We start from the raw sequence: 10,350 nt of genomic DNA, 5'->3' as shown, positions 1-10,350 counted from the left end.
TGCCGCCGGCCGCAGTCCCCTCCCTCCGCGGCCCCTCAGCGCCCGCCCGGCGGCAGGTACGCCTCCCCCTCCTCCTCCCTCGGCACCTGCACCCTCCGCCGCAAAGCCAGGCAAAATACTTCAGAAACCAGCCGCCAGCTTCAGAAACTGCTTTTAAAAATAATAAATATATATATATAAAGTGTGCACACAGGGGTATGTGAAGATACGGCCACAGGTGCGAAGTTTCGCCCGAGCTCTGCCGTCTGGAGAAATACGCCGTAACCGACGGGAGCACTTGCTTCGTCTTGTGGGCAGAAAGTTTAGGGAATTAATCTCGTTTTCCCGCTGAGTTTTGAAAAGACCGCAACGGTGGCCAAAAGAGACGTCCCTTAAAAAAAAAAAAACAACCAAACAAAAAACCCCGAACAAAACAAACCCCGCCCACCAGCCCCTCTAATTGAAGGCGGAACCGGAGCTGTGGTGTGTCCCCTCAGCTCCAGCCGTTACACCGGGTAACGGCCGCCCGCAGGTGCCGGCCCCCCCCCGCGCCACCGCCTGACGGACACGCCCCGCGAGTCGGCGCATGCGCACGCCGCCGCCTCACTCCACCTCCCTGAGCGCGCTGCGCGCCGCGGGGCCGGTTGCCTGGAAACCGGTAACGCCGCGATGGAGGCGGCCCCAGGTACGGGGTGGTGGGGAGGGTCGGGGCCCGCTCCGGCCTCATACGGGCCCACATCGCCCCTCGGGGCAGGCTGCTGCGTGTCCCCGCGTCCCACGGACCTGTCGTTCCCCCCCCCCCCCCCCCCGCCGGTAGCCACCCCGCTCCTCATGCACCCGCCGGTGCCCACTGCCGCCTCGCTGCGTCTCCCCGGGTCCCCTCTCTGGCACCCTCCCCACGGCCCCTCGGGGGCTCCCCCCCTGCTCTCCCTGAGGAGCTCCAGGTGTCCCTTGCCCGCCCCTTTGCCATCCCCCGCAAAACAGCCTGTCACGGGCGCTTCTGCCTGGCCGTGGCCTTTCGCTGGTGTCCGGGTGGAAGGCGGCCTTGGAAGAGCGCTGGGCCCGCACCTCTGTGCGAGGCCGGCGCCATCACCTTTGCATGCTGAAGTCTGTGTGGGACCAGTCTTCCTACACAGAGGCTTTTGGAAAAGAAAAGCCTTTATTCCCATGTAGGTGCTTAGCTTCGGAAAAGTGAAACAGGAATGAACGTTCTGCAGCTGAGACGGACCATCCTGTACTTCATTTGAAATGTGGGACTTGTTGGTTTTGCTTTACCGTGTGCGAGGCAGTTAGTTTTATTACCTGTTGCATTTGTGGCACTGCTCTCATGTTAATTTTTATGATTTTCCTTTATACTGTAAGTTAATAAGTAACTGTGGTGATGTCACCTGTTTCTGCTTAATAAAAACCTGGTAACCTTTATCCACAAAGCAGACTTTCAGAGACTGGAAACATTTGCTTACATGAGACAGAGCTAGGGCATCTGGATCATACGGAGGACTACTTTAGTTGTAAGGTTGGAAATTAGAGTTAGGTTTTATTTCTCCTAATTTTATAGGAAAATATTTTGAATGTGTGCAATGTAGCAATAGTGAGGTTCTAAGCAGGGCTCTCCTGTCCACTTCTTTTCTCTCTCTGATGGGAGGGGGGAAAAGAGACAATGGGTCTATGATAAAGGTGATGTGTCTAGATCCTGCTTTGTAGCTTTATCCTTGCTGTCTCTGTCTCTGACTAGTAAATATTTTATATACTTAACCTTAACTGCTGTGAGAATTGATATCTTCTGTTATTCTCCTTGCTCTCAAGTCTTCTAGCTATTGTAAAGAGAGACAGCAATGTTTTCTAGTTCAAAAAAATGTCTTCCTTCGGATTTTGGGTTGATTGCCTAAAACTGAATTTATTACTAATTTTGTAATAATGCTGACTGATAATGATACACAGGCAGCATTGGGTAGCTATGCCTGATTTACACTTGGATATTTTTCTTTGTGTATATAAGCACTAAAAGACTTTAAATTTTTTTGTATGAAAGTAAGTTTTGCAAAACTACTGCTTGCACATGTTGTGCTCAGCAGCTGCCCAGTAAATTGCTGTTGTACTCTGATGTGGTCTGATGGCTAAAAGGAATGCTGAGAGAGTTGTTCAATGGTGTGCTGTTTTTCATAAAGAAATGGAAGACTCTCAGAAAAAACTGCTAAGGGGACTGTATCTGAAGATGAGTTAACAAGCAGGACTTGGCAGGTGGGAAGAAATCAGACACATCCAAAGCAGAGCTAGACTTGAAGAAGATGCCTCAGCCTGGAACAGTCGATTAGTATGTAATTCCTCATGGCAGACACCCCTTATGATAGCAAAATGTTGCAGTCATTATTTTAGGCCAGTGTTACCCCCAGGCCAGAAAGATAGCAGAGTGTAGCCTGGAAGGCTCATAGTACAGTTCTAAGAGGAGTCAGGATTGGAAGCAATAAAGCAAAAGAAAGTTCTGGGACAAACCATGAGTTCCTTCACATGGAATAAAGACAAGTAAAGGAATAATGCACAAGACAATCTTTTTTTGCAAAGCCCACTAGTGGCCAAAGCTTTTCTACAAAAATTTGCACGTTTTGGAGTGAACCAAAAAATGAAATCCTGAAGGAGTAGCACAGTGTAGGGATGACTTTTTAATCTCTTGCTTATTACTAGTACTAATAGCACTGCAGTTATGTTCTGCAGTAATAGTTTCCTATTTCTATATATCCTGAATTAGTGGACAAAACTGATTATCACTTTTCTGTAGACATAAAAGCTGAGGTGAGATAGGTGATGTCTTTGAAGCACTGTCACACAGTTAATGGTGGGGCAGAGACAGGTTGAAATAATAACTACTAGATATGTTCAGTTTCTAAAGTAAAACTGCAGACCGCATTTTGATCATTGTTTAATTTGATCCATTTTATGCAGTTGAAGTGTCAGTCATGGGATTTATGAAGGCAAGCACTGCATTTATGAAGCTTACACATTTAAACACCTTTTTTTCTGGAAAGAGGAAAAATGTAGGATGACAAGATACAAAGCAAGTGGTGTCATCTCAGTGAATTTATTTACGTGTTACCAAATAAACACCCATTTGATTTAATTATCCTGTATTTTGAAAAAATGAGGCAATTGCCCGAGGTGAGAAATCTCTTAATGTTCAAATTCACTGACAATTTTTGAGAAGCTCCTGTATACAAGGATTCTGTGTGGCAGCAGAATTGCCAAGAAACATCTTCGTTTCGAAGTAACTGAAAGAATATACCCGAATTAACATATTTCTCCATTCTGAGGTGTCGTGGTTTAACCCCAGTGGGCAACTAGCTGGCATGCAGCTGCTTACTCACTCCCCCCACCCAGTGGGATGAGAGAAAGAATCAGAAAAAAAAAAAAAGTAAAATTCATGGGTTGAGATAAAGACGGTTTAATAGGACAGAAGGGAAGAAAATTATAATAATAATAAAATGGCAATAATAATAATGAAAGGATTGGAATATACAAAACAAGTGATGCACAATGCAATTGCTCAGCACTCGCCGACCCATGCCTAGTTAGTTCCTGAGCAGCGATCTGCGCCACCCCGCCATGCCCTGGCCAACTGCCTCCAGTTTATACACTGGGCATGACATCATATGGTATGGAATATCCCTTTGGCCAGTTTGGGTCAGCTGTCCTGGCTGTGTCCCCTCCCAACTTCTTGTGCCCCTCCAGCCTTCTTGCTGGCTGGGCATGAGAAGCTGAAAAATCCTTGACTTAGCCTACACATTACTTGGCAAAAACTGAAAATGTCGGTGTGTTATCAACATTCTTCGCATACTGAACCCAAAACATAGCACTATACCAGCTACTAGAAAGAAAATTAACTCTATCCCAGCTGAAACCAGGACATGGGGTGAGCTGTGGCTTTTGAGAACATAGCTAAGAGAAAGACAATTTGAAAGAAAATGGAGCTTAGCTGAAATTCACAGCTTATAGCACTGGCCACTGAAACAAAGAAAACATGAATTTGCTCCTGAGTGAGTTCTTAGAAAGCTAAGTAATGGAACTGATGTGGATCTGTGTAGTGTTTCAGGTCTGTATCTTGAATTACTAGGACTAGGGAAAAAACCCTAATACTTTCCTGGTCAGGCATAGTGTATAATTAGTGTTGGCAAAAATGTCTGGTTGCCAGCTTGGTTTTTTTCCCTACTTCACACCAGTTCTACTTGCCACTATCTCAGTTTTCAGTATCAAAAGCCTTAATTCTAGCTTATTTAGGAAAACTGTCTCAAAAAAAACCCCCAGGAAAACAAAATCAGCAGAGAGAGATGCATACCTTTGTCACAGTGAACCTACACAAAAGTTTTCTGGATCAGTCAACCCATGAAACCCAGAATCTGCAACCAAAGTAGATGTGTCCCCTCCTTTGAGCCTCCTCAGAGTCTTTAAATTCAAAATTTGTTTTGGCACAGTGCTTGACTCCATCACGGTAATATGCACGGTGAACACTGCAATAGCTTTCTTTAACTAGAACCCAGATATCAACGCAGGCGGAAATGTTCATACCCTCTTTCAGCCTAAAGCATTTTCCAGATAGGAATTAATTTATAATGAAAACTATGATAGTCTTAATTTTTAGAAGATAAATGATTGCTAATTAGTTACAATAATTTGAAATTTTATAGCACTTTTCTCTATGGATATCAAAACACTTTGCTAAGCTGGGTAAGTATTATTATCTCATTTTTCACAAGAGATAACTGAGACAGCCAGAGGTGAAATGGCTGATACAAATTGTACACCATTACTGGGTTTGGAATTAGAATTCAGGTCTCTGAACACTCCACTATATGTTTATGCAACTAGTCTGTAACTATTTCTTCAACTTCAGTGATATCAGTTCTGTTACCCCATTAAAAACTCATGAATTTCATTTAAATATATTGAGATATATTGCAATTGTTTTCTTTTGATTTGTTTTCTGAACATAAAACTTTCTGTATGTCTATTTTCAAGTTTTCTCAGCATTCCTGAGGGGTAAAAGCTCATTTTAGTTCTTAAATGAAATTATGCAGGAAAGTCAGACTCTGGCAGAGACTCAGAACCTTTGGATGAAGATCAAGTAGGGCAGGTTGACTATATAATGACATGAATGACATGTCTACAAAATTTCTTTGCCCTCACTGTCCTTCTGGTGGATGGCATTATGTTTGGACACTTAGCCTTTCCTGAAATACCTGAAAAGTCTGAAATGCCTTAAAAGATCTTTTCCCAAATAGATTCTGACCCAAAGCCAGAAACAGGAAATGCATTTTTAGGGACTTTTTCTTGGTATCAAAGTCAGGCTTACACAGAAAAAGAGATTCGTTTCATCCTGCCTATATTTGTTATTCTGAACATTTAGGTTTCTTTACATTCAACTTGTGAATTTTCTGATTTCTGATAGTATTTTATAGCTGTAGTATTTGTACAAAGTTGCTCCAATGTTCATTTTAAGGTGTTTTATTTGGAAATGGAGACCATGTTCGAAATCAAAAGGCAGAACAAATTTAGAATAAGAGCAATGCTCGTGCTTTTTTGCTTCTTTCAGAGATGTTCATATAAATGATCAATGTGTTTTTACATGAAAAAATTTGGATCTTTCCCACTCCAGAGGGCAATGGTAACTAATGAAATTGCAGCACTCTGAAAATGATAGTCTGAAAGCTGAAAAATTGCTGGGGGGTCTTAGTTAAGCTGTTTATTTATTTTTTTTTTATTGTGTTAATTTTATTAATTCACTTTCCATGAATATAGAATATTTTGAAGAAAGTCCTTTTTTTCTTAAAGATTAATCTCTCCTGCTTCTCCATTCAAGATATTAGATGGTCTCAGAATGTCTATCTCCTGATATTTTTGTGAAGTCCACCTGAAAGCAGGAGGAATAGCCTTGTTGTCTCAAAAACAAATTTCCCCCCAGTATATTAAAGAGAAGCCCAAAACATGTAAATTTTCTTCAGCTTCCCCTGTTACACAATATTTAGTCTTTCTATAGCAATGTACACAGAGCCCGGAGTCCTAAAACGTGAACCAATGAATTCACCCTACAAATTAGGACATATGTTTGGGTTATCCATATTTGGAGTGTACAAGCAGAACACAAATATTATCTCTGGGAATCTCAAAGCATCTGAGAGGAAATGAAAATGGTCTAAATGGCAGATGAAGGCAAAAATACTAAAAGTTCCTTTTCACCACCACCAGGTAAAGAGGACATGTCATCTTTTCCCAAGGAACAGGAGGCAGCTGATGAGAAGCCAGCAGAAGGTGCACAGGCAGATCACCCTGGTGTCCGTGAAGTATTTCCCACTGTTATATAGCAATTTCAATACTGAACCTACAGTAGCTTCTGGCTTCTCCCACCACTCACCCCTTCCTTACTAGTACATGTTCATCTTCAGTTGCTGCTCTTGGTGTTGCCAAATTTCATTTTGACTCTGGTCAAAGATGACCCCTTCCAGTGAAGTTCTGGGCTGACCACTGTGTCTGCAGTTCCCGCTGTCCCTGAGGCCACAGTCTCTCCCCTGGAAATTTTTGCTGCATAGACCTGTCTCTGTAGCTAGTACTGCAATCCGTTAACTCCACCAGTCTCCTTCAGTCATGGGCCTGTATTTCTCTTTTTAATGCCATTTTCATCTTGAAATGCCTGCCCAGTGTCCATTTCAGGTTTTCTGCATGTCATCTAACACACTAGATCTAGGTAGCATGGATAACAAAATCTGCTAGTGAGTCTCCTGTGGAACTTTGGAAGGATTTTTGATGCTTATATTGGCGCATTACTTTCAACGCTTGTTTGATCTTCCTATTATACCTTTTTCCTTTTATAGGATGTGTTTTTTTTCTTCCCCTAAGTTTTAAAATACAGTTTTTTGAAAGCAAACTTCCCTCTACAGTTAATGCTAAGCAGCAGGATGTCCGCTGCTGGGCAGAAGGGATTTTTTTTACTACTACAGAACTATGTATTTATTTAACATGGCAAGTATGAGCAAAGTAGTCAAAGGAATTCATACCTAAGAGAGTAATCCCAATTGTCCTTTGCAGAAGAAAGCAAAACTAGCCTTCCAAAGGAATCACCAACTGCAGGAGAATGGGAGGAAGAAGTGGAGCAAGTGGAATCAGACACTGAGAGCATTGGTGAGTACTGCTTTCCAATGAGGAGATGTTGGTATGACCTTAAAAATGCCAATACTTTCTAGTTTTCATTTTTTCACTGTTATTGTTATGAACAGCATCTCAGACCAGTGCCATCAAGTTACAGTTATTGAGTTTCTCTGCTCTGTTTCAGTTGGCTTCCCTTGTGTACTTCATTTTGCTCTTTCCCATGGCTGGTCTCTGCCCCTTTTGGTTGTTTTTCATAGAGCACCTAGGAGAGAAAAAAATCAAGACAGGGTGAAAGGCTTACAAAATAGGTAAGGGGGATTTGATCTGAGGTATCAAACTGAAAAGTACTTTTAACAAGTGCTTATGACTAGTTGGAAGTCAAGTTGACAGTATTCTGTGTTGCAATCCAGTGAAGAACTACACTGGGTCACACATTAGCAGTATGCCTTTTTGAGGACAATGGTGTCTTATGGTGGTCTGTTGTATGTGTTTTTACTAATTGTTTTGCATAATGATGTGCATTCAATAGCTACTGAAAAGAGACACTTAAAACTTTATTTGGTTTCTAAAGCTGAGACCTAAATACCAAGAAAAGCTGAACTGAACTACTTTCTTAGGTCTTGAGTTTTAAAATCAATGTTTTTAAAACACTCTCAAAATCTTTCTTCTTTAAATTCTTCCATTTTCAATATTCACAGTAAAGTTTTTAAAAGCCTGAGGGAGTGTTTGTTACAGGCTGTTACTCTGTTGAATGAGGCAAGTCATGTGTGAATCCTTCTGGAGCCTAAAATTTATGGTGAATATAAATTTCCTTTATGTTCCCACTTCTGAGATGCAGAAGGTGATTTGGAAGAGCAAGATAATAGTGAAGGACCCTTGGAGGCACATAAAAGGCCTGAGAAGGTAGAAAAGAAAATCTCAGAAACTTTCTTCTATAACTATGAAGATATATATTCATGTCCATTTGTCACTGAAGACTCTGGGATACCAATTAACCTTCTTACTCTTAAGTATCCTTTCTGTTGAAGCTGTGCAAATTTAAAGCTAAGGATATTTCATATATGTTCTTAAAATTGTACTTGTCTAATTTGGAGTAGCCTATGTGGCATTAGTGGGATACCTTTGGTTGAGACACAGATAAGAATCCTCACCCGTTATGGTTCTGGGTGAATTTAATCTTAAACGTTGTCTTGACCTCATAAACATATCTTATTGGGGATAATTCTTACTGTTATAAGTACTCTTGTAGAACTGGATCATGGCCAAGTTAATGTGACCAGGCAGAAGACTAGCATAAGAATATCCCCTGCAAAGCTCTCCCTTTCTGTGTAGCCACACTGGTGTTCCCCAAGAAGCTGAGGGGAGGGCAGGAGACGAGCAGCTGCGTACCTCATACTTCCTCGCAGAACTGCTAGGGGAGAAGTTCGAAGAAACCAGGTAGATTTTTAGTCTGGTGCTCAGAAGATCTAAACTGGTAGAATGAAGAAAGTGATGCCCATCAATTAAGAGCTCCAATAAGTCCTTTGCTAGGTATGGTCAAGTAGGATATATGTGACTTTCAGAAGTGCTGATGGTTTTCTCTGCAGACACAATCAAGTTGCTGTTGAAGACTGGATTTTCCTTTCTCTACATCTGCCTGTAAACATTTAAGAAGTGAGCTTGAGCACTTCCTTGGTTTGATCTCTTGTCTGTAGAACAGTTCCTAGTAATCTGATGCATATCTCCTACATTTTGTTTGATAAAAGAACATGGATAGAATATGAATTCCTTGCAGCCCTAAAGGATCCAGGAGAGGCAAGAGGTGTGCCCTGTAGTGGAGATGAAAGGATGGAATATGAACTTTAGAAGGTCTTCACTTGTGCCTTCCCTTCAGTTATAGAGGCTTGGTATATTTTACCTTCACTGTATACTGAACAAAATTGTCTCCTACCATCAGGCTTTTAGTCACCAGATCAGTATTCCCATTTCAGTTTTCGTTTAAGTGTTTCTGTCCACTTAGTAAACTTTTCTAGAAAGCCAGTGTCAAATCTTTTCCTTATTGAACTGTTCTCAGACATTCTTTTGGATATGACTGCACCAGAAGTGTAAACCTGCTGCTGATGGATAGCCAAACACTGATGTATATAGCAGGCAACCAAGTGGTGCTCCTGGACCTGAAAACAAAATCTCAAAGTTATCTCCGGAGCAGCAGTGGTGGTGGAATTGGGTTTATCACGGTATGGCTTTCGTTTCATGTTTTAGGATGTCATTCACTTTCTAGAAGTGAAATGTTCACTTGATTGCCTGATGGGAGATTTCTACAGCTTCACATGATATGCATGTATCATATTGATTGGGGGGATGCATGGACCATGCAGCGTGGGCTACTCAGCCTGTCAACATAATTGGCTAAGGACAAATGTCTGCATACCTAAGTCCCAGGCTCAGGTACCTTAAAGGACTGACAGATGCCAGCTGGGATTAATTTTTAGAACTATTACATTCTTATTTTGGCTCATATCAACTTTTTTTTTTTTTCAAACACTCACCTCTCCTAGTCACAACTGATATTAGTATAGTGTTTTGCCTGCAGTTAAAATTTAGAAAATCAAGTTCCTAGATAAATGAAAAGAAAAAGTATCTGGTTTCACTCTAGTAAGCTCCTACCAAGAGCTTGGACTCACAAATGCTTCCTTTGGATTTGAAGCACCTTACCCTGTGAAGGGCTCTGCCATCTCTCGTTTGTATTCCACATGAGCAAGGCTTTCAGAATACCAGCCTCAGACTGGTTTGCTCCATTGTAAGCAGCCTTTTCTGGTGAATCATGGTACATCTTTATGTCTTCAGAACTATGTCATTCAGGATGGCTTTTCTGCAGCTGTCTGCTGAAGTAGATGGCTGCTGACAAAAATGCTGTTCATGGAAAGATCAGCTAGTGGGTTGAGTGAGGTAGGAATAGTAAAAGAATGCATGATTGTCGTGGTTTAACCCCAGCCAGCAACTAAACACCACGCAGCCGCTCACTCACTCCCCCCCACCCAGTGGGATGGGGGAGAAAATCGGGAAAAGAAGCAAAACCCGTGGGTTGAGATAAGAACGGTTTAATAGAACAGAAAAGAAGAAACTAATAATGATAATGATAACACTAATAAAATGACAACAGCAATAATGAAAGGATTGGAATGTACAAATGATGCGCAGTGCAATTGCTCACCACCCGCCGACCGACACCCAGCCAGTCCCCGAGCGGCGAATCCCTGC

General features: G+C 41.9%; 1 protein-coding gene across 1 annotated transcript in view; it reads left to right on the top strand.

Moving 5' to 3' along the window:
* Positions 1–594: 594 nt before the first annotated feature.
* CFAP44 (cilia and flagella associated protein 44) overlaps positions 595–10,350 on the top strand; it is a 47,782-nt gene continuing 38,026 nt past the window's right edge. Inside the window, exons 1-5 of the mRNA XM_052794553.1 lie at positions 595–664; positions 6,214–6,303; positions 7,051–7,143; positions 7,949–8,120; positions 9,164–9,326. Of these exons, the coding sequence (XP_052650513.1) occupies positions 649–664; positions 6,214–6,303; positions 7,051–7,143; positions 7,949–8,120; positions 9,164–9,326 (534 nt within the window). The 5' untranslated portion in view covers positions 595–648. The remainder of the gene's footprint in view (positions 665–6,213; positions 6,304–7,050; positions 7,144–7,948; positions 8,121–9,163; positions 9,327–10,350) is intronic.

This window comes from Harpia harpyja, chromosome 8 (genome assembly GCF_026419915.1).
Source record: "Harpia harpyja isolate bHarHar1 chromosome 8, bHarHar1 primary haplotype, whole genome shotgun sequence".
Classification (NCBI taxonomy): Eukaryota; Metazoa; Chordata; class Aves; order Accipitriformes; family Accipitridae; genus Harpia; species Harpia harpyja.
This window is presented reverse-complemented; position numbering and strand designations above follow the sequence as displayed.